Raw genomic sequence first — 27471 nt, 5'->3', positions numbered from 1 at the left:
TTCAGGGGAAGTAGGGAGACTAAGTGCTGCTCTGAGTGAGAAGAAAACAGCTGAGTGGGCAGAGAAAATGACAGAACTGCTGAATTGGACCTGGAACAATGGCTGTCCCAATGAGCCCAGATGCATTTTTCATTTTTCAAAAGAGGTTCGTTGTTATTTAGATAGTGAACTTTAGGAAGTCAGTTTAAAACTAAAAGTATTAGTTTTTTCTATTAGTTTCCTTTTATTATTCATCACAATTCAGAGTTCAATTGTCCTCTGTCGTGTGAACTAACTTGAACTTGGACAAACTCTCAAGTGTATTTTCTCTCAAGTGAATCGGGTAGTGATATGTGAAAACTACCTTTGCAAAGACGAGGCAAAATACTATTTGGATTAGTAATAAATATAGTCAAAGCCCAACATTCAAAACAATGAAACACGTGTTTATCCATGAAAATAGCAGGGAAACAAACAAATGAGAGAAATTACTTCCTTTAGGGAGGCCAACAGACACAGACACCCACACTCTGCCTTCCTCATTGTGCTTACATGCACCTCTCTCATTCACTTCCTGTTTGACACAAGCCTTCTGCGTGTGGAGGGACTATATCTCCACTACTACTACTGCGGCTACTGTGACTGGTGGTGGTCTATAGCTGTTGTTTCTCTGGGGCCATACACAGCACTAGTAAAGGATGTGGCTCATCTGCTCTCCCCCTCTTCTCTCTTGTGAATGAATGGCAGTGGGATTGGAGTCATTGGACCTGAGGGGCTTTCGCACAAACTGACGCCAAAAGGCTATGGATGTTACTGGACGATAACAGCAGGTAAGCAGTGTGGAGGTCTAGTGGACTATCTCCTGAAGGGGATCTGGTGCTTTATCTGTGGTTGTAACCCTACAAGGATATTGTCTTTTCACAATGTATGAGCATGCTTTTGTGGCACAGTCGATGGTGCACTGGGCTTCGGGCCAGAAGGTTGAGGGTTAAGGGCTAATTTGGTGGAGGGGAGTAGCCCCGACTGGGACTCGAACCCGGGTCCAGTGACTCATGCCAACTAAATTACTGGAGCCTAAAGATCCAGAATAATAGGCAATAGAAAAGTTTAGAAAATATAACATCTGGACAATCTGTAAAGTACTCAGCAAGTGTCTATGACTCCAGACTCAGATATTCACAATTACATTTTCTTCAAATTTAGACATTTGACCTTGGATATGAGTTACTATGGCCTTAGAATTGTCAGTTGTCTTCATCTGTGGATGATGCCTTATCACTGAACATTTCTACTGGCCATTGTGCACACAACTGCAAACAGAGAAAATACTGGTGCCATACATCTGAGAAGGGAACATTTTATTTTGTACTAATCCTTGGACTAGACCAGCCAATTGAATAAACCTAACCAATGCCCAATTGTCATATCATTGCCTCAATGCTTGTGTTTCTGAATTTGTGGCTGGCTGTTGGTCCAGGGGTGTAAGAAAAGGGTACTGAGACAGTATTATAGTAATAAGGATAGTTAGAGTACTGGTGATGGGCTATTCTGGTTAGATGAGGTCGTCATCCATTAAACTGATATCAAATTATTTTACTTGCAAATTCCACAAATGGACTTGCACTCCATCAATAAAACTGTGGTGACTATCAGAAACCACACCTATAAACCCAACTGGGCTTATTACACGGTTCATGGTAGATTCTGTTACAGTGGTAGGAAAGGAGCTGTCAAAATGATGTCACTGACACACAAGGAATTAAACTTGCAGACCCCCACCAAGCAGCATTTTTGGAACTTATTTTTAGACACCCTGTGATTGTACTGTCATGCTTCTAATACACAATGAGGAAGTAGATGAATAAGCATGTGTTGGTTGCATGGACACAATATGCATGCAAACAATTATTATATATGCCATTTAGCAGATGCTTTTATCTAAAGCGAATTAGTCAAGCATGCATACATTCTTCATATGGGTGTTCCCGGGAACCAAACCTTTGATTCCTGGCGTTGCAAGCGCCGTGATCTACCAACCAAGCCACGGAGGACCACCGTTATAATACTCTAATACCTCAGCTGTCACTTACAATAAGCCTATTTGTTGACTGATGCACGACTTACAGTAGACCTATGTGTTGACTGATGCACGACTTACAGTAGACCTATGTGTTGACTGATGCACCCCTTACAGTAGACTTATGTATTGACTGATGAACCCCTTACAGTAGGCCTATGTGTTGACTGATGCACCACTTACAGTAATCTGAAGCTATAGGTACCTGGAAGTCCTTCACAGTCATGTATTTTTCTACTCAGTGTTTTGCTCAAAGATTAGTCAAAGATTGGGAAATGGCCTCTGCAGTTGGGTGTTGCAGTTTTTCTAAGAATTACAGTAATGTTACATAAGGAACTACTTAATCCATATCCCAATCATGAGTGTGGATTTACTGTTTCGGCTTTTTAATCTAGCTTTTAATTGAAAACTTATGTCACTTTTATCAGAATTTGATATTTTGTCAACACAATTATTTGGCGAAGGCAGAATGAAACGGAATACTTTTTCATATCTCCAAATGCTCCTTCTAGCAACCTGCTATTGATGTGCAAGTGTGTTTCCGTTTTAGGTATCAGTCTATTGTGAGCACTGAAAATATTTATAACACTAGTAAGGTGTTAACCAAAATTTAGCAGACACTATTATCTAGAGCGACTTACAGGAGCAATAGGGCACATCAACAGATTTTTCACCTAGTCAGCTCGGGGATTCGAACCAGAAACCTTTCAGTTACTGGCTCAATACTCTTAACTGCTAGGCTACCTGCTGCTCTACAGCATAAGATTGGATGTCACCCACCTCCCTATTTCTATCTCCAAGCACTAGTGAAAGCAGCAACACCCATTTTTAGTAGACAAGATCGTTTGGTTAGCATGCACATCAAAACGCCCTGCAGTATGATTCACACTACCTCTCTTCCTGTTTACCTCTTTACCACTCTTATCTATCTACAAAATCTACAATTTCACTTTTCTACACACACTCATAACTCTCCCACATTACACCTCACTCACCCAGGGGTACGTTCAGTAAGCAAATGTGGAACGTTGCAGATAGAAATGTAATAAATAGAGCTGACATGATTCCTTATTCTACATGTCAGAGAGGCATGTTTGTTCTAAGTATTTTGTTAAACATATTTCTATCTGAAGGTAACCTGAACACGCCCCAGGTCTTTCACATTGCGTACACTATATCTACATTGCACGTTATACACTAATGCTAGGATTAGAGCAGTCAAACATTATACACCTGACTGATTTTCCTTATTTACATATCATGTGCTCATGATATTCTAACTGACAGTCTAGCTATATATATATATATATATATATATATATATATATATATATATATATATATATATATATATATATATAACACAGTGTGGAGGTTTGGTAGTCATGTCTGTCTTATATCAAACCTGGCTCGTAGTCCATAACATCCAGTGCAAGACCAACATCATGCAATTCAGACCATATTTGCATAATTGGCCACTCCCTCTTATAATATCTTTACTGGGGACGTGAGGATCAAAGTCTGTATAATGACACTGTTGTTCTAACTCCCATCCACCTTGTGGATCTATTGTCACTTGTCTTAATGTGTCCTGAATCTGATCATAAGATATGTGTAGGGTGTACAGTAAGGACCACACCGCAGACAGTAATCCGTAAAAAACTATTTTCATCAGATAAAAGTGTTCAGTACATAATAGTAACTGCAGATGTGGCCACTTCTTTACTTCCACCATAGAGTGTAATGAACTTTACCATCATCGATACCCTGCCGCTGCATCCCACTGTACCTGGTTGGGCCTGTACGTGTGAAAGACACCCCCTCGCCGGTAGTTGCATTGAACAAAAGAGGAAGCAATTAACAGCAGAGCATTATTGTATTATTGTTTAACTTTTGTTATTTCCTAAAACCATAAGAGGCTGGTTCTCATGCAGTAGTCCAGTGGAGAGAAAGAGAGGAGAGGAAGGTGATAGGGGGAGGGGGCCTTCAGTGTTTTAAACCCAACAGAGGAAGATTGGATGGGGATATGGGACTCTATCAATTAAAGTACAATGAGACGACCCCCCTCCACCACCTCCTCCCTGGTCTGTGGGAGTCTATCTGAGAGGCTGATCACACCACAACAATGGAGAGGCACCTGTTTCCCTTCCAGAGCTGGGGAGCTATCTTCCTGTTTGGAAGCTGTTGTGATCAGGCTAGGCAAGAGGAAGAGAAAGAGGAAAGAAAAGACTTGGGAAGAAGGAAGAGTCTCACACTGTGTCTGAGGGAAGAGCATTGTAGAGGCAAAGAAGAAAGTGTAGAGCTAAGCTGGTTGCCAGATCTGTTGCTCGTTGTCATGGCTATAACACTGTTTTTGAGGGTAGGGTACCATAGAATTACATATAGCCATTTAATAGGATCTCTGTGGAGGGTACAGGCTGAGTGGGAAGCTAACCTGGTTGCCAGATCTGCTTGTGCTAACTCTTCTGTTGTTAATTTGATTGGAGAGTTGGCTAAAGTATACACAGATCTGGCAACCCGGCTAGCGGCAAACTGAAGATCTTGTTACTGTTGACTTGACATTACTTGAGGGCCTTCATCATGCCACAGCTGTGTGCAAGAGTACTCCATCAGGATTGAGTCACATTCAGGCTTGACCTATAAATCTGCTGACAATAAGACTAAATAGTCAGGTTATGTTCGGTCAGGCTCAATATGACTCAGTTGTTGGCTTGATCGTGGCAGTCAGTTGTTTGTATTGATCCGTTGATGTATCTGATCCTAATTGATTAATTGGATGAGATCGGATGTGTCATGCTAGTACCTTGGGTTAAAATCAGGGATTAGTGGAAAACCTGCAGATGCTACACTCTTAGGAAAAAAGGGTTCCCAAAGGGTTCTCCGGCTGTCCCCATAGGAGAACCCTTTAACAAAAATTCCAAGTAGAACCCTTTTTGGTTCCATGTAGAACCATCTGTGGAAAGGGTTCTAGATGGAACCCAAAAGGGTTCTACCAGGAACCAAAAAGGGTTCTTCAAAGGGCTCTCCCATGGGGACAGCCGAAGATCAATTTTTAGGTTCTAGATAGCACCTTTTTTTCTAAGAGTGTAGGATACTCCAAAATGATATGTGATGTGAAGGACAAAGGAGAGACCGGAGACATGGCACCTAGAGACAGACGTGACATTTTAGTCAGCTTTCGCAACAGCTGAAAATGTGGAAGTGACCTTGTTGACGTTTGAGAGGACATTCATACATCCTCTTATGAAAGCCCACAGTTTCATATATTTTCAATAGTTGCCATGCAAACAGAATGATTCAATTACTGAATAGAATTTTCCAGAACAGCCTGTTACTCTATGCTATTGTTACATTGACTATGTGAAATATATCCAACAGTCACTGATGTTTAGAAAATGTTGGTAACACTTTGTTTGAAGGACTTCATTACATATTCATAATCCATACTGTCACGCCCTGGCTCTGGGGACTCTAGTATGTTGAGCCAGGGTGTGAGTTTTCATTTGTGTGAGTTCTAGTATTGTGTTTCTATGTTGGCCAGTGTGGTTCTCAATCAGAGGCAACGTGAATCAGCTGTTGCTTGTTGTCTCTGATTGGGAACCATACTTAGTCAGCCTGTTTCCCACAGTATGGTGTGGGATCTTGTTCCTATGTAGGTTTGTGGTTTGCACCTTTGGACGTCACGTATCGTTTGTTGTTTTGTTCGCTGTGGTGTTACATAATAAAAAGCATGTTCACCTTCCACGCTGCGCCTTGGTCCTCCTCTGTATACGACGAACGTGACACATACTAAATGCATTCATACCACTACATAATAATTTAAATAAGTTAATAACCTACAGTCAGCCATTATATGGCAGTGGATGACTCACTCTGAATATCCTACTGTATATGAGATCATAAGAGTTGCTTTATTATACCCAGAGTCAACATCTGACCCTAGGCTGGATACAGCCATCAGAACTTCTATGACTTATTAGTTCCTTCCCATTCCACCTGACCTGTGTCCAACAATGACCAGTGGGTCATTACCGGTTAGTATCAAACAGTAACTTTCCTACACCTACTGACCGTGCCACACATCTTGCCTGGTCCCAGACCTGTTTGTGTTGTCCTGCAAACTCCTATGGCCATTGTCAACCCAAACAATGACAGATTTGGCAAGACAGCCCAAACAGATCTCAGACTAGGATATAACACTTTTGGGGACACATTTACATTTTTACATTTTAGTCATTTAGCAGACGCTCTTATCCAGAGCGACTTACAGTTAGTGAGTGCATACATTTTTCATACTTGCCCCCCGTGGGAATCGAACCCACAACCCTGGCGTTGCAAGCGCCATGCTCTACCAAGTGAGCTACACGGGACACAATACACCTTTAGCGAAGGGGGCTGAGAATTAGGCTGTATGGACGTGTTGTTTATGTAACTTCTATTATTATTGTCGGGGTTTACCATATTGTTGTTATTAACAGTAGTGGTGCTGGGAAATAATGGTTAATTACTCTGACCCCCTGGCCTTTGGTCACATGCTCTTCCTCTCATGGTTCCTTAGGGGCCTTAATGGCGGGGGCGCCCCGCCGGTTAGCTTCTGAAGCCGGGTTAACCCTCGATTTCCCCATCCGTCTGACTATCCGCTCTCTGGCCCTGTTGTGTTTGTGTGTGTCACAGGAGGCTGCTGAGGGAAGGACGGCTCATAATAATGGCCAGAACGGAGCGAATGGAATGGCCATTACCAAGAGCCCGTCCTCCCCAATTAAGGTGCCACCAACCTCCTGTGGTGTTTGTGTGCTTCTTTGTGTGTGTGTGTCTGGCCCCCCAGACCCATCTGTACACAATGACAGTTTCCTGTCATGTGGTCAACACTGTGAAAAGTCCAACACAAGTCCTAGAAATAGGGAGACTTCTCATCATGAGAATTTATAATATTGCCTTTCTCAACAGCAGTTGAATGACCCAGTTGAGAAAGCTTGGCTTTGTCTAACCCCTGTCCCCTGTAACATTACTTAAGAGGCGGTTTCCAGGACCCAAATGAAGCCTGCTCCTGGTGTTAAAATGCTTCAAATGAACTAGTACTTGTTTTGACCTGGAGCTAAAACATAAACACAGACCCTATCTCTGTATCAACATAAGGCCAGTGAGGAACACTCATAGATAAGGATTGGTTGGTCAGAATCAGCATAAGTCCACTCAGAGCAGGTGTCTGGTGGATTTTTAATGGTGAGATATTACCACTAATCAGCATGGCAATCACTCCTCTGACCTTTTGTGCATTTGTGTGAGTCATTTATAGGCACAGATTCATATGCAGCACGGTGCTATCTGGCACACATTATCACTCACATGTGGGATATAGGGGATTTCTCTGTCTCGATGGGGAGTTTTTGAGCCTGTTATTGGATACTAACACTTGTAGTTGGTGGGAGGGATTTAAGTGTATTGTCTCATGAAAAACATTTGTTTTCACTCAACAAAGGAAGCTGCACTGTCCACTTTGGAAACTCCAAACCTGGGCTTTAACCCATGGTAAAGTTCCCCAGTGGGGCAAGAAAGGACAATACAGTAGCAGCCTTAGACAGTACCATTGGTTATGTCCCTAAATTGGAATCTTAGAATGTGTAGAGTCGATTCAAACACTAGTAGCCTGGTCCCAGATCTGTTTGTGCTCTTGCCAACTCCTACTGCTCTCATTGTCAGGACAAAGGCATGGCAATGAGTGATACAGAGTTGGCATGATAGCACAAATAGACTGGCACTCAGGCTAATACAAAGATGTTTCTCTGTGAATGTACAGTATCCTACATTACTGTAGCTGGTCAAAAACACATCAATGACTTTGACAAGCATTTTCACAGGCCTTTCTTGAGACATCTGCAGATTGTATCATGAAGTTATAACCAAAGAACGTCCGGCTGTTGATCAATCTGCAGTCAACACATTCATACAGTAGGCTACTGTACTTGTCACTGTACATTATCAATTGGTGAGCTAGTCACATGAATTACTGTAGTGTCACCGACTACTTGAAGATTGTTGTGAAAAACAATTAGACATTTTTGTTAAATAACACAATTATTAACAAATTATTACCAGTTATTACAGTAATAGACAGCAAATTCATCAGCCTCCAGTAGTTTTGAGGATATAATGTACATTTATTCATGTGACTGTTATTGCATCTTATTATGTTGTTGCCGAGACTGGATTATAGAAACATGAAACTCCTGTGATTGAGAGTGAGATTGCCTGTTATGATACAACACCATCATGCATAACAGAGGAGATTCAACACACTTATAACACGACTGAAACAAAGTCCAACCATAGAGCCTAACACCTGGGTCGAAACAGGCGTGAAACAGGAACATTTTGAAGCTGAAAAATGATTTTTGATAATATACCAGTTAATGTTCTCTGTTTCAAACCATGTTCAAATCGTTTGGTTTCTACTGAACATGCCTGTTGTGCGTCCTAATACCACGAAATCCCATATGCTATGGTCTCTATATGATTCCCAGGAACACAGATCAGGGTGATGCCTATGAAGGGCCATATAAATATAATAAACTCTAAGAAGGGCAGGAAGGAAGATAAACAAACTGATATTCTCTTTCTCCATCCCCCTGAAAATCCCTCCTGTCCTGTGGCTTTTCCACGAAACTCATGAGGGCATTGTGATGTATACCAACATGCAAAACTGGACCTGTGTTTACTTCCTTGATCTGATAAGTCTAATATGTTTTCACGGAAAGAGAAGGATGAATGGAGAGAAGTGTGTGTGTGTGTAATGAATGTTTATCTCACAATCCCTCTCTTCTACTCCAGGTTGTGAGAAGACATGCAGCACACGTCGTGTACTGAGGACCGGATCCAGCATGCTCTGGACCGATGTCTGGATGGGCTCAGACCCAGCCCCACGACACCACAACCCTGGAACGGTAAGCCTCATCTGGGCTGAGCAGGGTCGGACATGGGGGGTGTATTTCATCTCTTCATTGGTGACTTAGTTTTCATTCTAAGGGAAATTATTTCGTAAGAAAGGCATAATATGGTTGTTCACATGATATGGAAAGCAGGCCTGTTCACGTGTCACTGTTGCATGTAGTTCATGTTAGAGTATTGATCCAAACTGTAGGAACATTTTCTAAGTGTGGTGTCACAGAAAGTCTACATGGTATCAAATAGCATGAGATGTTTCACATTTCAAGTGTCCAGCAACATGTAACCCCTCCACAAGGTCATCTTCATTACCTGTCAGTCAGACCACACTGACAGTAAATAGTTTTTTCTCAACTTTTGAACACCAGAACTGTTCATTTTGACAGGGATATTTGAAGCCCAGTAGGCCTAGTGAGTCTGTTGTTGTTAAACTGTCAGAGAAGTGTTATTATGTGCTAGAGGAAGTATCAACGTCGACACTATGGCTGTGGAGGAAGTGGTGCACACACACACAGAGAGAGACCGTGGTGGCACAGACCACCGCAGTGTGCCTGAAGTATGATGAGGTAGTGTGAGAGGGTAGGATCGGTTAGTGTAGTAGAGTGTAGCAGCACCAACTGTGTCAGATATGATACACCTACACACTGTGGTTTTATATGTCACGTTTTCAGATGGTACCTTGTTGCCACATAGGGTGTTGAAAGGAAGTTATTAATTTGTTCCAAGTACGCTGTGCACCCTTCAGGGAAGCTGCATGTTCTAGTTTCATAAACATGTTACACAATGTGGCATGCTCCATCTGATGTGACGTGTTTGTTTCAGTCCTGATGTGCTCGGTGGGCCAGTCTATGAACCGCTGGAGTCTGGAGGAACTGGTGAAGAGAGACCCAGAGAACTTCCTCATCCTCCTGCAGCAGATCCTCAGGAAGACCCGAGAGGTGAGGGGTCACAGGTCATTACTGAAAGGTCAGAGGCCATCATAACTCCTCTACTCAGGATGCTGCTATGACCTAGATTCTTATGGTCACATGTCATGATGACCCCAAGCCTCCACAGAATGTAGGTGGGATTTTAGACACAGTCTGATCTACAGCATGGGATTAGGAGCTGTATGCCACCTTGTGGTGGGAATTGAGAACTGAAACTGTAAAGTGTTTATGTGAATGAACTTTTGGGTCTCTGTATGTGTGTGCAGGTTCAGGAGCAGTGTCAGTATGAGCTGGTGGCTCCCCTCGCTATCATGTTCTCCTCCACTCTGCTACAGGTAATGGTAATCAATAAATCAATCAATCAATCAATTGAAGAAATCAAACACGAGAACCCCAACCTTAGTCACCTCTAACTATGTGTTTTTCTGGTTGCAGACCCCCTTCTGTCCCCCTGACATGGAGCTGCTGGAGGAGGCCTGTGAGGTGTTTGGCTGTTTCCTGACGTGGCCAGAGCCTTACTGCAGTGTGTGTAAAGGACTGCTCTCCACTTTACACCAGGAAATCAAGGCCCCAGGTAAACATTGAAAGACATGTGAACTACTCTAGGTTTTATACATCTATCTATGTTTCTGTGGGGTTTTTGAACTATTCATTTACTTCATTGATGAGCAACGTGGACTTTGGATCAATATGAGGTCAAAAACAGACATATGAAAGATGTGTAAGACGGCCTTTCTTTTTTGTGAAACACCAAGTGCCTAGGTTGACTTCTATCTCAATGGTCCGAGCCATAGTTACTCAGGAGTGTAATCATTACGCCGAAACGTTTTGCAATAAACTGTTTACTCCAAACACTGAAAACGCAAACAAGAGTTTCTATTGAACAAATTCAGGTAGGTCCCTCCCCGTTTCGTTCAGTTTGCTCTGTTTGATTCATTTGATTCTTCAACGGTAAATGGTTTCCGTATGAATACACCCCATGTCATGTACTGTGGCTCTGTCAACCATGATGAGTGACTGCCACCTAGTGACTCAAACAGATAACACAGGAAGATGAAACGCACAAATACAGTGCCTTCAGAAAGTATTCGCACCCTTTGACTTTTTCCACATTTAGTTGTGTTACAGCCTGAATTTAAAATTGATTAAATTGAGATTTTTTTTATCACTGGCCTACACACAATTCCCCATAATGTCAAAGTGTAATTATGTTTTTAGAAATTTTAGAAATTAATAAAAAATGAAAAGCTGAAATGTCTTTAGTCAATAAGTATTCAACCCGTTTGTTATGGCAAACCTAAATAAGTTCAGGAGTAAAAATGTGCTTAACAAGTCACATAATAAGTTGCATGGACTCACTCTGTGTGCAATAATAGTGTTTAACAGGATTTTTAGATGACTACCTCATCGCTGTACCCCACACATACAATTATCTGTAAGGACCCTCAGTTGAGCAGTGCATTTCAAACACAGATGCAACCACAAAGACCAGGGAGGTTTTCCAATGCCTCACAAAGAAGGGCACCTATTGGTAAAAAAAAGCAGACACTCATATCTCTTTGAGCATGGTGAAGTTATTAATTACACTTTGGATGGTGTATCAATACACACAGTCACTACAAAGATACAGGCATCCTTCCTAACTCAGTTGCCGGAGAGCAAGGAAGCCGCTCAGGGATTTCACCATGCCAATGGTGACTTTAAAACAGTTAGAGTTTAATGGCTGTGATAGGAGGAAAACCGAGGATGGATCAACAACATTGTAGTTACTCCACAATACTAACCTAATTGACAGAGTGAAAAGAAGGAAGCCTGTACAGAATAAAAATATTCCAAATCATGCATCCTGTTTTCAACAAGGCACTAAAGTAATACTGCAAAAATGTGGCAAAGCAATTAACTTTTTGTCCTGAATACAAAGTGAAATGTTTGGGGCAAATCCAATACAACACATTACTGAGTACCAGTCTCCATATTTTCAAGCATAGTGGTGGCTGCATCATGTTATGGGTATGCTTGTCATCGTTAAGGACTGGGGAGTTTTTCAGGATAAAAAAGAAATTGAATGGAGCTGAGAACAGGCAAAATCCTAGAGGAAAACCTGATTCAGTCTGCTTTCCACCAGACACTAGGAGATTAATTCACCTTTCAGCAGGACAATAACCTAAAACACAAGGCCCAATCTACACTGGAGTTGCTTACCAAGAAGACAGTGAATGTACCTGAGTGGCCGAGTTTTACAGTTATGACTTAAATCTACTTGAAAATCTATGGCAAGACCTGAAAATTCTTGTCCAGCAATGATGAACAACCAATTTGACAGAGCTTGAAGAATTTTGAAAAGAATAATGGGCAAATGTTGCACAATGAATGTGTGGAAAGCTCTTAGAGACTTACCCAGAAAGACACACAGCTGTAATTGCTGCCAAAGGTGCTTCTACAAAGTATTGACTCAGGGGTGTTGTCACGGTTCAGACAGACGACCAGAGGACCACAATTGCGTCACACCAGAAAGTTTATTAAACTTAAGGGAAAAGGGAAGTAGGGAGTGAATGAAGGCTCCAGGGGTAACAGGGATCCCGTCCAATGTGCTGGGTCTGTGCCCCCCCCAGTGGCAGCGATGCGTCCTATGAAGCCGGTGGTGGGTGGTCCAGAAGTCCTGGGGGGGGGAGACACAGACACAACAGGGCGGAATGAAACAAGGCAGCAGTACAGTTCAAGGGAAATCCAAAATACGTAGTAGCAAGGCAGAAGGCTGGTCAGAGTTACCGGGATTGAAGAGTAGTCAGGAGTCGTTATGGCAGAAGCAGGTCTGGATCTCCTGGGGCAGAAGAGTATCCAAAAATCAGGCAGGTCCGGGGTCACAAAACCAGGGAGAGCCAGAAGCGCGAGCAAACAGGTTCCGGGTGTGAGCTTTGCAGACGATCTGACACCGGAGAGCTGAAAGACAGGGCCTTAAATACTGGGAGAGGTAGTGGGTAATGCAGCGCAGCTGGCAGAGTAATTAGAGCAGAGCAGAGCAGGGACAGGTGGAGCTAGTTAGGCTGAGTAGAGAGAGTGGTGAGCAGAGTGGAAGAAAATTAAGGTGGTAACCCGGTGGAGTGAGAGGCTCATGACAGAACCCCCCCCCCAAGGGACGGCCCCAGAAGTCCCAAGAGCAACACCACGCCGGGCGGGAGGAGGGGAGCCGGAGGAGGGCTAGGACTCCTCCGAACGGTCCGAGTGAACGTCCTCATCCTCGGAGGAAGCCGGAGGGCCGTGGTCGGGAGATGGGACAGGTCCCGAGACAGGATCAGACACAGGACAGGAAGCCGAGCGGGCAGGACGGTTAGGGACCCCTCTGGGGCGGCCCCTACGGATTGCAGGTTGATCAGGATGCCGTTGGTGGAAAGCGGTGATGAGAGTCCTATCCACAATCCGACTAGCTGGCACCCAGGTCCTTTCCTCAGGTCCATAGCCCTCCCAGTCAATTAGGTACTGGAGACCCCTACCCCTCCGTCTGGACCGAAGCAGGCGGCGGACGGTGTAAACCAGACCACCATCGACGAGCCGTGGAGGAGGAGGACAAGGCGCAGCAGGGACCAGCGGACTCTCATGGATGGGCTTAATCTTAGACACATGGAAAGTGGGGTGCACCCTCAGGGAATTAGGCAGTTGGAGCCGGACAGCAGTTGGGCTAATCACTCTTATGATAGGGAATGGGCCAATGAACCGAGGTGCCAGCTTCTGCGACTCCACCCTGAGTGGCAGGTTCTTCGATGACAACCACACCCTTTGACCAACATGGTAGGTGGGAGCAGGAATTCTCCGACGGTTGGCCCCGGTAGTGTAGCTGGCAACGGATCTGAGGAGTGTGGCTCGGGCTTGTGACCAGGTGCGGCGACATCGACGGGCAAAAGCAAGTGCAGATGGGCAAGTAACCTCCTCTTCCTGGCTGGCAAATAGAGGAGGCTGGTATCCATAAACACATTGGAAAGGGGACATACCGATGGCAGAGCAGGTCAGAGAATTGTGTGCGTACTCCACCCATGTCAATTGCTGCGACCAGGAGTGGGGGTTGCGTGAAGTCATGCATCGCAGTGCCTTCTCGAGCTCCTGATTAGCCCGCTCTGACTGCCCATTGGATTGGGGATGGAATCCGGAAGTCAGACTGACTGTGGCTCCCAGCAGGTGACAGAACTCCTTCCAAAAAGCGGAGGAGAATTGTGGACCACGGTCAGAAACTACATCCTTTGGCAGTCCGTGGATCCGGAAGACGTGTTCCAGGACCACCTGGGCGGTCTCCTTGGCGGTTGGGAGCTTGGGGAGGGGAATGAAGTGTGCCATCTTGCTGAAACGGTCAACTATGGTGAGAATGACGGTCATGCCACTTGAAGGGGGCAGCCCCGTGACAAAGTCAAGGGCGATGTGAGACCAGGGACGTCTGGGCACAGGCAGGGGCTGCAGCAATCCGGCTGGGGGCTGGCAGGACGACTTGTGTTGGTTGCAGATGGGGCAGGCTTGGACGAATTCCCGTACATCCTTTCTCAGAGAGGGCCACCAGAACCTCTGGGCGAGCAGGTTGTAAGTGCGGGTGGAGCCAGGGTGACAAGCTAGGCGGGAGTCATGTCCCCACTGAACGACCTGGGACCTCAGGTCTTCGGGGACAAAAAGGCGGTCAGCTGGGCAAGTGCTGGGACCTGGCTGGTTACGGAGAGCCTCCAGCACCTGTTCCTCAACAGCCCAGGTCAGAGCTGCAACGATGCAGGGACTTGGCAGGATCGACACAGGGTCCTTGGAGGGGGTGTCATCCTTCTGGAATTGACGGGAGAGGGCGTCTGGCTTGGTGTTGCGTGATCCAGGCCGGTATGACAGAGTGAAATTAAACCTGGTGAAGAACAGGGCCCAGCGGGACTGCCTGGGGTTCAACCGTTTGGCCGTGCGGATGTACTCCAAGTTCTTATGATCGGTCCAAACGAGAAATGGAATGGTGGACCCCTCCAGCCAGTGACGCCACTCCTCCAAGGCAAGCTTCACAGCCAGCAGCTCACGGTTCCCTATGTCGTAATTGCACTCAGAGGGGGACAACCGACGTGAGAAAAAGGCACAGGGATGGAGCTTCCTATCCTCCGCAGCCCACTGAGAAATCACAGCACCAACTCCCACATCCGAGGCGTCCACCTCCACAATGAATTGCCGGTCCACATCAGGCATCTGGAGGATGGGAGCGGAGGTGAACCTCACCTTGAGGGTACTGAAGGCTTTGTCGGCTGCTGGGGTCCAGGTGAAGGGTTGCTTGGTGCTGGTTAGAGCAGTGAGAGGGGCAGCAACGGTACTGTAGTTCCGGATAAACTTTCTATAGAAGTTAGCAAACCCCAGAAACTGTTGCAGCTTCTTTCTGTTCTCCGGAACTGGCCATGAAGTGACTGCTGATACTTTGGCAGGATCCATTTGGATACTTCCCTCTGCCACTATGTACCCCAGGAAGGCCACTGTCTTGACGTGAAACTCACATTTCTCTGCCTTGGCGTAGAGGGAATTCTCCAGAAGACGATGAAGGACTTGCTGGACATGGCGGGTGTGTTCAGACAGGTTTCTGGAGTAGATTAAGATGTCATCCAGGTAAACGAAGACAAACTTGTTTAACATGTCCCGCAGTACATCATTCACTAGAGCCTGGAACACAGCAGGAGCATTGGTGAGGCCAAAAGGCATAACCAGATACTCGTAGTGGCCTGTTGGTGTATTGAATGCGGTTTTCCATTCATCTCCCTCCCGGATCCGCACTAGGTGGTAAGCGTTTCTGAGATCCAACTTGGTAAAAACAGTGGCTCCCTGGAGCAACTCAAAAGCAGAGGTGAGCAGAGGCAGAGGGTAACGGTTTTTCACTGTGATGTCGTTGAGTCCCCTGTAGTCGATGCAGGGGCGAAGAGATCCGTCCTTCTTCCCCACAAAGAAGAAGCCAGCACCAGCAGGAGATGAAGATGAACGGATTAATCCTGCGGACAGAGAGCCATTGATGTAGTCCTCCATGGACTTTCTTTCAGGAGCAGACAACGAATAAAGACGGCCCTTTGGAGGGGCTGTTCCAGGGAGGAGGTCGATGGCACAGTCGTACGGTCGGTGAGGGGGCAGAGATGTGGCTCTTGCTTTGTTAAACACCTCTCTGAGACCATGGTAGCATTCTGGGACATTGGAGAGGTCAGGAGCGGAGTTAGTAGGTACTGGCCGAGGGGGTAGTGCGGCAGCAAGCAGGCAGGTTCGGTGGCAGTCCTCTCCCCACTCCCTGATCACCCCGGTCACCCAGTCGAGCTGAGGGTTGTGCCGGCGGAGCCATGGGTAACCCAGGATGAGGGGTTGGCCTGGAGAGGGGAGCAGGTGAAACTGGATAGTTTCTTGATGGTTTCCGGACAGACCCATCGAGACCGGGGCCGTGACATGAGTGACCGATCCGAGTAAGTGTCCGTCCAGTGCCCGGGCAGGAATAGGAGGTGTCAAACGGAGGTTCTCCAGTCCCAGTTGGCGTGCCAGCTTGATGTCCATTATGTTGGCTTCGGCGCCAGAATCCACCAGAGCAGCCAGGGTGTGAGTTGAGTCAGAGAGGCGGAGGTGAACTTGCAGCAGGGGTTTGCGGTCGGAGGACTGGATGGTCATTGAACTCAACCGGACTCCCCCTATGCCCGGTGAGCTTCGGCCCTTTAAAGGGCAGGTTACCACACGATGTCCATCACCTCCACAATAGAGGCAGAGGTTTGAGGTGAAGCGGCGCTGGCGCTCTGCAGGAGTGAGAGAGGCTCGCCCAATCTCCATAGGCTCAGACTGATCAAGCTGACCTGGGTGAGTGGCAGTAGATGACAGGAGCCCAGTCGGATCTCTCCGAATGCCGGTAGTAGGTGGACCTTGGCGCCCCCTCTCACGACGACGGGTCTGTATCCTTCTGTCGATCCTGACAGTCAGTGCGATGGCTTCATCAAGAGTGGAAGGCAGTTCATGGGAGACCAACTCGTCCTTGATATAGTCAGCCAAACTATGGAAGAACGCGTCCACCAACGATGGTGTGTTCCAAGAACTTCGTCTAGCCAGGGTTCGGAAGTCGATGGAATGGTCTGCGACTGTACGTCTGCCTTGTCGAATACTGAACAGTTCACGAGACGCCTCTGCGGTTGGTGAATCCAGGTCAAACACCTTCAGCATCTCCTCAGCAAACAGGTCGAAGGTTGCACATGCGGGGGTTTGACGTTCGAACTCTGCTGTTCCCCAGAGTCGAGCTCGGCCCGTCAGGTGAGTGATGGCATACCCAACTTTAGCCCCCTCCGTGGCGAAGGTCCTTGGCTGCAAGGAGAACTGAAGTCGGCAGCTAGTCAGGAATGGCCGGACCTGGGTTGAATCGCCGTTGAACCGCTCGGGGTTTCCAATCTTGGGTTCCGGAGCAGCGGCTGCAATGACCGGGGCAGGTAACTCGGGGGCAGGGCTGGTGTGCAGACTGGCTGGGGTAAGGTTGGTGAGGAGTTGAATGATCATGGCGAGTTGTTGTTGCTGCTGCTGGAACTGCTGCTCATGCTCATCGGTTTCCATGTCGGGGAAAGTGTGCGCTGAGTCCATAATGGTCAGATCGTACTGTCACGGTTCAGACAGACGACCAGAGGACCACAATTGCGTCACACCAGAAAGTTTATTAAACTTAAGGGAAAAGGGAAGTAGGGAGTGAATGAAGGCTCCAGGGGTAACAGGGATCCCGTCCAATGTGCTGGGTCTGTGCCCCCCCCAGTGGCAGCGATGCGTCCTATGAAGCCGGTGGTGGGTGGTCCAGAAGTCCTGGGGGGGGGAGACACAGACACAACAGGGCGGAATGAAACAAGGCAGCAGTACAGTTCAAGGGAAATCCAAAATACGTAGTAGCAAGGCAGAAGGCTGGTCAGAGTTACCGGGATTGAAGAGTAGTCAGGAGTCGTTATGGCAGAAGCAGGTCTGGATCTCCTGGGGCAGAAGAGTATCCAAAAATCAGGCAGGTCCGGGGTCACAAAACCAGGGAGAGCCAGAAGCGCGAGCAAACAGGTTCCGGGTGTGAGCTTTGCAGACGATCTGACACCGGAGAGCTGAAAGACAGGGCCTTAAATACTGGGAGAGGTAGTGGGTAATGCAGCGCAGCTGGCAGAGTAATTAGAGCAGAGCAGAGCAGGGACAGGTGGAGCTAGTTAGGCTGAGTAGAGAGAGTGGTGAGCAGAGTGGAAGAAAATTAAGGTGGTAACCCGGTGGAGTGAGAGGCTCATGACAGGTGTGAATACTTATGTAAATGAGATAATTCTGTATTTAATTTTCAATACATTTGCAAAAAAATCTAAAAACATGTTTTAACTTTCATTATGAGGGATTGTGTGTAGATGGGAGAGAATTTTTAAAAAATGTAATCAATTTTGAATTAGGCTGTAACACAACTATATGTGGAATAAGTCAAGGGGTATGAATACTTTCTGAAGGCACTGTAGATATAACATAATCGGATGAACTTGATCACCTCAAAGTGATCAAGTTAGGTAAGTTAAGAGTCGAGTCAAGTTAGGTAAATGTGTCTGCTCAAACATGTGCCATTGATAATGGAGAAGTGATTTAGGGCTCTGTTGTAGCCTGTTCTTTGAAAGCGGATGTGCGATATTTCAATTCACAAAAGAAAGAAAAGCAGAACTATGACAACCTCTCAACTACCTGGAAGAGGATAGTGACAGATCAAATAAAGAATCCCACTGAAATCTGAGAAAGTCACGTCAGGTAGAGGCCAATAAATGAATTAACTTGCAGTGTTGTGAATGGGCCTCACTATTTTGTGATGTTGTGAGATCAAATTATTATGTAATTGTGTGCAATACAATACTTTAGTGTGCAAGGAACAATCAACTTATTCAGCGTGTGTGTTCATTTCACAGGGATTTCCTATCACAGACTGGTGAGAGAAGAGCAAGGCCTGGCCACCTCAAAACATCACTCAAAAACAATGTAGGTTGTCAACAGCTCAACTGCTATATTTTACTACAGCTTATTAGAAAGTATTGTGCATTTTTGTCTTGCACAGGTCTGGAAATCCCCTTCAGTTATTGGTTCTCCCCACCCACTCCCAGCCCAATATATCACTACTTCCTTTTCACTCTCGTGGGTTTTTCTTCTGTTAGCGTTCCCCTTGTTCTGTTTCTGTGTTACTGGGTGTGTATTTATGTGTGTAACAAAGGCATTTGTATCTTGCTGTTATACAATTAGTGTAACAAGGAATAATAATATTGACTCGTTTTTAGAGTGCAGACCTCTATCACCCCTGTGTTTCCACCACGTCAACCCTATGCCATCTCATCCCTATAGGACGGTTCTGTTGATGAACCCTGGTGAGGTACCTCCTGAGTTCTTGTCTGTAGCAGAGCAGCTGAGTAGTATCCAACGGTCCCAGAGAGAGACATACATCACACTGGTCAAACATGCCTACCAGGCTACTCTGGGCACCAAGTACCTCCTGGCCAACATCCACAAAGCCCTGCAGGTACTGGACAACACAATATACCACTAGAGAGCTATAGAGATACCGATAGAAATAAAGTGATTTTAGCAAAGATTTTGTTAGTCTCGATGGCTGTGTAATCTGTTAGTTTTTCATCATGGTCAAAATGAATGTTTAGTAGTTTGATAGTTTGTTAGTGCCTCTGAAATGGACCACCTATCTTCTGTACAGTAACAAAACATAACTATCTCTCCACAGGTCAAGAGTCTAGAGGAGCTGGCGGAGATCTTCTCCATGGTAACCGACGTCCTGGAGACGGCCGCTGCCATGGGCGACCCGGTGAAAGGCCGTGATCATGTGACCCAGGGCCTGGAGGGGCTGAGGGAGAGGATTGGCGTCCCAGCATCCAATGGCAGGAAGTCTGACGGTGAGAGGGCGGAGCCTAATCGGTGCATTGGTTTGTCAAAATGATAGAGGCTTATGAGAAAAATGTCCATACAATGTGTGTAAATGTTGTTTTGTTGTATTTATTCTGTTTTTAGGAATGCTGCAAACTCTACCACTGCCCACAGCCAAGTGCTACATGTTTCACTGGGACAAGGACAACTTTGGTAAAGGACTTTTGTCTTCACTCTCTCATGAAATGGCTTGTCATGGGATCCCCCCCCCCCCCGCCCCCCTTGAGTCTGGTTCCTCTCAAGGTTTCTCCCTACCTAGGTTGACTTTCCTTTCTCTTTGGGGATTTCGACTTGGATTGTGACGAATGAATTTGTAGACGGTGCTTTACAGTACATGTAACTGATAGACTGTGTCCTTGTGATTTTCAGACATCCTCAACACCATCCTGGAGAACGAGCATGACCTAACCGGCTTCCAGACCTCCAGTGGTCAGGGTGACGGCGAAGATGAGGAGGAGGAGGAGGAAGGGGCAGAGTTCGACCTGGAGGAGGAAGAGGGAGAGACGGAAGAGGGAGAGGAGGAGCTTGTCTCCGCCATGTCTATGTACAACTGCTACAGAGTGGACCACCGAGCCTCTACCTTCTCCACCGTCTCCTCCCTCTCCACTGCCTCTAAAGACTCCATGTACTCCACCTTGTCCTTGGCCTCCGGATCCCACGCCCCCTCCGTCCTCTCAGTCACTTCCGGCATCGACAGCGACTTCTACGAAGACCCCGAGGACGCCACCGCCACCTCCACCTCCAGCCCCTCCCCTTCGGAACGGAGCCCATCGTCCGGCAAGTCAGCCAAAGCTTCGGCCCGTCTGAGCCAGCACCTCTCCCGTCTCTTCAAGACAAAGACTCAGTCCCTGACCAGAGCCAAGAGCCTCGGCAGCCCAGATGCTAAGGACTTGGTCGTGGTTCGTTCCAAGCGCTCCAACTCCCTCCCGCAGCAGGTGCATCTACGCAGCCCAGACTCCCTGTTCCAGACCCCCTGTACCCCCCAGGCCCTCAAGCACGTGTGCTTCCGCCGGAGGCCCATCCTGAGCAGTGACGAGGAGGGCAACAGTAATGCCACCACCCTGAGGGTGGTAGTGTTTGGGGCCGACCACGTTGCGGGCAAGGTGGCGAGGGCCTATAGTAACCTACGACAGAGAGAGAACGTTTGCCCGCGCCTCAGCAGAGCCTTCCGGCTGCAATTCTACTTTGTGCCCGTGAAGAGGGACGGTGTTGTGAGGTGCCCCAGTCCCAGGTGCCCTAGCCCTGGAGGCCAGTCGGCAAGCCCACGGAGAGGAAGTACATCCTGTACAGTGAGTCCAACTCTTATAGTATAGTGGCCCTATCAGGGTTGGGGTCAATTCTATTTCAATTCAGTCAATTGGGGAGATAATTGAAATTGTATTTGTAATATTGAAAAGTGCTACTATTTAAGTTTTTTCAATTCATACTTTTAACTTCAATTCCCTTCCTGAATTGATGAGGTTGACCCAAACCCTGGTACAGTTTATGGTGCACCATAAGAGACATCAGCTCTAAAATTTATAATTCTAGATTATGGGTTGAGTGCTTTTTAGGATACGTGACTGTTTCTGTTTGCCTGGCGACCCATCCACATCGCACCGGCCAAACGCCACGCCCACTAGCGTTTCTTCTCCACAATGAATGTATGGGGAGATTGATAGAGCAACGGAATTCAATTCAGGATGAGTCGTCAGGCAATGTTTCTGTGGCCATACAATACTATTACTACTGCAGCTAAAATGAAGAGAGACTGACGTATTGTGTTGTATTGTTCTTTTAGGAGCTCAACAATCTGGGCACAGAAGACAGCACTAACGACATAGCCCGTTTCATTGGTATGCTGGACCCCTGGTACGAACGCAACACCTTGAGCCTGCTCAGTCTACCAGCCAACGTGGTGTGTCAGGTAAGACCGCATTTTGTGTGTGTGTGTGTGTGTGTGTGTGTGTGTGACATATCAAATGCTGAATTTTTTTTGTCTCGCACATAGTCAATGGTATTTACTGTGTCTTGCAGCAAACCTCTAAGATAGAGTCTGAGCTGTATGATAGTTCCTATGAGGATCGTCTGCCCATCCTGGCTGACCTGGTGTTATACTACTGTCGCCATGCCACCCGGCCTGCACTGATGCAGCTCTACCAAGCTGAGGTGAGGCCTGGAGTCTGTCTGTCTCTCTCTCTCTCTCTCTCACTCACACACACACTGCACATCTCCTATACTCATCCTCCATGTTATAAATGTGTGTATTGAGTGTTTGATGTCCTTGGGATTGTAGATGACGTTAGCTGGAGGCGAGAGGAGGACAGAGGTGTTCATCCACTCCCTAGAGCTGGGCCACACCGCGGGAACACGAGCCATCAAGGCCATGGGTACTTACATCTGCCTCAGCCCAGTCTCCTAGCAACCAGCCCATAATAAACAACAGGCAGTTAAGATTTTCCAAACAAAAAATATGCATCTTGACTTCAGCCGGGAGTCCAAGGTCTGGATGGATTATGGTTATGGGAACATCTGCTGTTTCAATCTATGATTCAGAGACTACATTTGTCTAATTTGTTCCTCCATGTCATTTCTTTTATGATACATGACTGAATCTCTTCCACCGCTTTTTGCTTATTAAAAAAACAAAATAATACTAAATGTATAAATCATCATTCTTCGTATTCATCATCATCATCATCATCATCATCATCATCAATGATTGATTATTCTTCATCATCATCATGTTCAGCTCTATGGCTGTACCCTAATATGAAGCTCTGTGTTTATCCTTTGTAGGTGCCGCAAGCAAGAGGTTTGGGATTGATGGCGACCGGGAGGCAGTCCCTCTGATGTTAGAGGTGGTTTATAACAGGGTAAGGTGGTGTTCAGTAGCTCTTCATCCTTCTAGAAACATACTGACTTGTCAACTGCATAATTAATCATCAACATCTTTGCCTGATGCATTTCTGATGTATTTCTCTCTCTCCTTCTTCCTTTTCTCTTTCAGGTGGTTATCAGTGGGAGAAGTCAATGGACGACAAAAGACAAAGTTTGCACCTCCATCAACCTGACCAAAGCCTGCAAGAATCCAGAGGAACTAGGTAATATAACTACAGCAATAAAATAAACTACAGTAATACAATGTTCTGCGGTTCATTAATGAATTGGACATTTCTTGGCTCACACATGTTAGAGAGCAGCGACATCAGTTAGGTTTGAACGTTTGTTTCAAAAATGCAGAAATCGTGTTTTGATCCTTTCCTCCCCCCACGGTTTAGATGCGAAGATGGAGTGCTTGCAGTTGACAATGACAGAAGTACTGAAAAGGCAAAACTCAAACAAATCTAAGAAGGGCTACAATCAGGTGAGCAGGATGTTGTCAGATCGAGTTTGTGTGACTTGCGGTTAGACAATGTTCATCAACAACTTTACATAAACCACTGTGCTCTATAAGGACTCCATAAAGAGGTCTGTAGCAACATCTCTCATCTCTCATACCCTGAGAATGAACTTATTTCTAGATCGACCTGATAAGAAACCCAATGCACACTTTCACAAACACATCTCAGTTTCTACCTTAACAGAGCACGACTTTCACTTGAGTTTTTTTAAAATTGTCCAACCCTTTTCCTGTTCACTTGATCTTACATTAATGTGAGACACTGCATCCTGTAGCTCCGACAAATATAGCATTAATGCCACTAATAAGGCTTTTCTATATGTCCTTAGGGCTGGTTTCCCAGACACAGATTAAGCCTTAACACTTTCACTGGAGATTCTCCTTTGGTCATGCTTTTTAAATCCAGGACTATGTTTAATCTGTTTCTGGGAAAACGACCCTTAGAGTCCTAAAATATACTTGTATTCCTTCTAATGGTCCGTTTCTACTTGACAGCAACTGAGCATTACTGAGGTGAAGGTGGACAAGGTGCAGGTTAGTGGGGCTGGTAACACTACCTTCGCTGTGTGTCTGGACCAGGATGAGAAGAAGATCTTCCAGGGTGTCACCAGGTACAGGCATACACACACACACACACACACACACACACACACACACACACACACACACACAGTCTTATACAACTAACCTTGTGGAGACACACAATTCAGTCCCATTCAAAATCCTATTTTCCCTAACCCCTAAACCTAACACTTACCGTAACCCAAAACCTAACCTTAAACCTAACCCTAAAACTAACCATAGCTCCTAACCCTAAACCTAATTCTAACCCTAACACTAATTCTAACCTTAACCCAAACCCCCTAGGAATAACATTTGGCCTTTTGGGGACCAATGAAATGTCCCAGTTGGTCCAATTTTTGTTTGTTTACTATTCTTATGGGGACTTCTAGTCCCCACAATATAGTTAAACACAACCACACACACACGGACACACACACACACACTGACCGCAGCGTCTCCTTCCCTCCGTCCTTCTCTCCCAGGTGTGAGGTATCTGTATGCTACAAGCCTGACAGCTCTACAGACTGGAGGTTAGGCCAGGGCCTGTCTGCCCAGATCCAGCCTCTCCACCCCACCTTCTGCTCCCTCCTCTGCCTGCCCATAGCCACCTTCAGTGGAGCACAGCCCTGAGAGCAGTGGGCCTCTCCCCTGAAGGGGGAGACCAGCCTTAAAAATATATATACTTTAATGTATTTCTGATACTTTTTTTTAGACAGCTGGTAACATAATAATAATATGCCATTTAGCAGACGCTTTTATCCAAAGCGACTTACAGTCATGCGTGCATACATTTTTTTGTGTATGGGTGGTCCCGGGGATCGAACCCACTACCTTGGCGTTACAAGTGCCGTGCTCTACCAGCTGAGCTACAGAGGACCACAACATAGGGGGAGACTGGCAAGTGGAGGTGAGAAGCCTTGAGTCTGTGGACCAGACTAAAATGAATGGATGAGACTCTTTTTGGAGCCAAGGGACATTATGGCTGCTTGATGGTTCAGCGAACCACCCTCCTGTGATGACTAATGTTGGGCTCACACAGTCTTGTGACATTCAGGAGACCCGGTTCGATACCCAGTTTCTAAAATGGACACTATGGATTATGTAAATGATGTACATTTGTATACTATATATTTCTTCCCTGAAAATAACTTCAACATTACACTGTAGCTACACCGGCATTGGTGCAAGCACTGCAATGAGCAACGGTTTCCTGAAATGGGACATTTCTGAAATATCACAGTAACTTCTTTAGACCAGCAGGGGAGGCTATTGTGTTCACTTTCCCACACTAGAGTAATGTATGGCAGGTTAATGTGGTAGGAAAAGCAGCCTTTCTCAGGACTCCACAGACTGATCCTATAGCAATTACGTTAAATGTTGTGTTTTTACATTTGAATGTATATATTTGACATTGTATTAAATAATCCCATTTTGACATTCCATTGTACATAATATAAGGTGTATCATACTAAGTAGCACACTGTAATCTTTATTTGACACTGTATTTGACATAATATAAGATATATGTTTTTATTTAGCTGATACTGATGACCGCAGGGACGCAGAAAGGATATAGATATTCCAGGGTATATTGACCTGGTGTCATAGACCAGTCTATGGTGCTACAGAATAGACTCATCCAGACCTTGTCCTTTTGTTAATCACTGATCTAATTTATTGCTGTCTACAGCTTTGCACTGCAGAAAAATGAATATGGTCACAGTAATCAATCATAAAGCAGAATAGAATGCACAGTAAAATAGCCAGTAAAATTGCTTAAAAAAGGGTGAGGTTGGTATGTTAGAAATCTTAGTGTTGAACATGGCTAGGGCTCTGGGTTTCTCCTGACTGTGACCTAACCAGTTTTCCTATGATGTCAGGAAAACACCACAGGTTAATACATTACACATGTACACCGAGTGTACAAAACATTAAGAACACCTTGCTAATATTGAGTTGCACCCTCTTTTGCCCTCAGAACAGCCTCAGTTCGTCGGGGCATGTACTCTAAAAGGTGTCAAAAGCGTTCCACAGGGATGCTGGCCTATGTTGACTCCAATGCTTCCCACAGTTGTGTCAAGTTGGCTGGATGTGTTTTGGGTGGTGGACCATTCTTGATACACACGGGAAACTGTTGAGTGTGAAAAACCCATCAGCATTGCAGTTCTTGACACATGCAAACCTGTGCGCCTGGCACCTTCTATCCTACCCTGTTCAAAGACACTTAAATATTTTGTCTTGCCCATCACCTGAACGGCACACACACAATCCATGTCTCAAGGCTTAAAAATAATTATTTAACCTGTCTCCTCCCCTTCATCTACACTGATTGAAGTGGATTTAACAAGTGACATCAATAAGGGATCATAGCTTTCACCAGGTCAGTCTATGTCATGGGAAGAGCAGGTGTTCCTAATGTTTTGTACACTCAATGTATATTGCTATATAGTTAACATCAAAAGACAGGTGTAAAATAAACAGAAATGAAAGGTACTGTACATGTTACAAGATATAACAAAATGGTGTTGTCTTGCACTTCTGTTCTCTCCATATGGTACCAATGTTGATGTTAGTCTTCATTTTGTGTTTTATCAATGTCCTATAATTGTGTGTTTGTATAATCTGAGAAATCCTATAAGAAATAAATAATGATGATGAAACAAGATAAAATGGTAGGCTACATTTTTAAAACTTGTTTCTCTGGGTATCTTTAAACATACAGTAGGCTGAATTTCAAACAGCATATCAACTGTGTTTGAAATCTATTCAAAGATGAGAAACCACAACCAGCACAAAATACAGGTATATATTGTAGGCCTATTTGATTAGCTAACTCCTCCTACCTAGATCGCCAGGGAAACATTTGAGACATCCTATTGGTTAAATAAATCCTCGGTGGGCGTTGTCATACTGTACTGCCACGCGTGCTGTTGTCACAGCTGCACTGTAGCAACTTGTGAAGTTGCTTTTGCCGAGCAGAGTTCGATCACCTTCATAGAAAGCTAATGGATTTCTTTGCTGAACGGAACCGCAGGTAAATAGTGATGTTGTTAACAGAAATAAGCTCTCTTAAATGTGTGGCCTTTTTGTTTTGTGAGTTTGTTCATTTTGAATGGTTTTACAGTAAGATAATTGCTCTTGGACCATTGCATGATTCATGTTTTATGTTCAAGTTGCACAGTTTAGTAACCTAAATACTGCAATAATGTTGCACTGTTAAACTCACTACTGAGATGAAGTTGAACTCTTTTTCTGATATGGTGCCAACAGAGCTTTGATGCATATTTCAAAACAGTAGTCATCAATGCATGACTGAGCCATTTTCTAATACCAGCAGTGGATTATTCTCAGTGTGCCTTTGTATTTTGGGGTTGAGAGTTACAAAAACTCATGACAAGATTACTGAGTATTTTGTTTGGTTCCACTCTTTTACTGTTGCTGTTGATGTTTTCCATTGAATGAGAATCAGGTGCATACTTTATCAGTGTGGTACTACACTTCATCTAGAGAACTGAGAGTTCAGAATCTGCCACACTGTAACCTTACCAGGCCGAAAGTGACTCATACAGATATCCCACTGAATGAAAGGAATATGGATACATAGAGGGGATAAACAGAGTAGACATGAGAAGAAGTTGTTCTATTTTTAGTTTAGTTTTTCCTTTATAATTTTTTTTTCC

The 27471-nt window shown here is 45.4% G+C and overlaps 1 protein-coding gene across 1 annotated transcript; it reads left to right on the top strand.

The window, feature by feature from the left end:
• The first annotated feature begins 555 nt into the window (after positions 1-555).
• Positions 556-26448, top strand: LOC311113555 (phosphoinositide 3-kinase regulatory subunit 5-like). The gene is made up of 18 exons (XM_084156806.1): positions 556-809; positions 8885-8997; positions 9821-9936; positions 10194-10262; positions 10363-10501; positions 18828-18897; positions 19255-19429; positions 19646-19814; positions 19930-19998; positions 20215-21134; positions 21626-21751; positions 21862-21993; positions 22121-22214; positions 22624-22700; positions 22835-22928; positions 23106-23191; positions 23723-23838; positions 24274-26448. The coding sequence occupies exons 2-18, from the start codon at positions 8898-8900 to the stop codon at positions 24419-24421; spliced, it is 2700 nt and encodes an 899-aa protein (XP_084012932.1). The 5' UTR covers positions 556-809; positions 8885-8897; the 3' UTR covers positions 24422-26448.
• Positions 26449-27471: the final 1023 nt, after the last annotated feature.

Source organism: Coregonus lavaretus (assembly GCF_964263955.1).
Source record: "Coregonus lavaretus genome assembly, chromosome: 40".
Lineage (NCBI taxonomy): Eukaryota > Metazoa > Chordata > Actinopteri > Salmoniformes > Salmonidae > Coregonus > Coregonus lavaretus.
This window is presented reverse-complemented; position numbering and strand designations above follow the sequence as displayed.

What these genes read in the sequence shown, in the direction of transcription:
- LOC311113555 (XM_084156806.1), top strand. Translation starts at nt 8,898, where the DNA reads ATGCAGCACACGTCGTGTACTGAGGACCGGATCCAGCATGCTCTGGAC. An exon ending in TCCTCAGGAAGACCCGAGAG is followed by an intron (nt 9,937 to 10,193) that starts GTGAGGGGTCAC and finishes ATGTGTGTGCAG; the next exon opens with GTTCAGGAGCAGTGTCAGTA. An exon ending in CAAGAATCCAGAGGAACTAG is followed by an intron (nt 22,929 to 23,105) that starts GTAATATAACTA and finishes CCCACGGTTTAG; the next exon opens with ATGCGAAGATGGAGTGCTTG.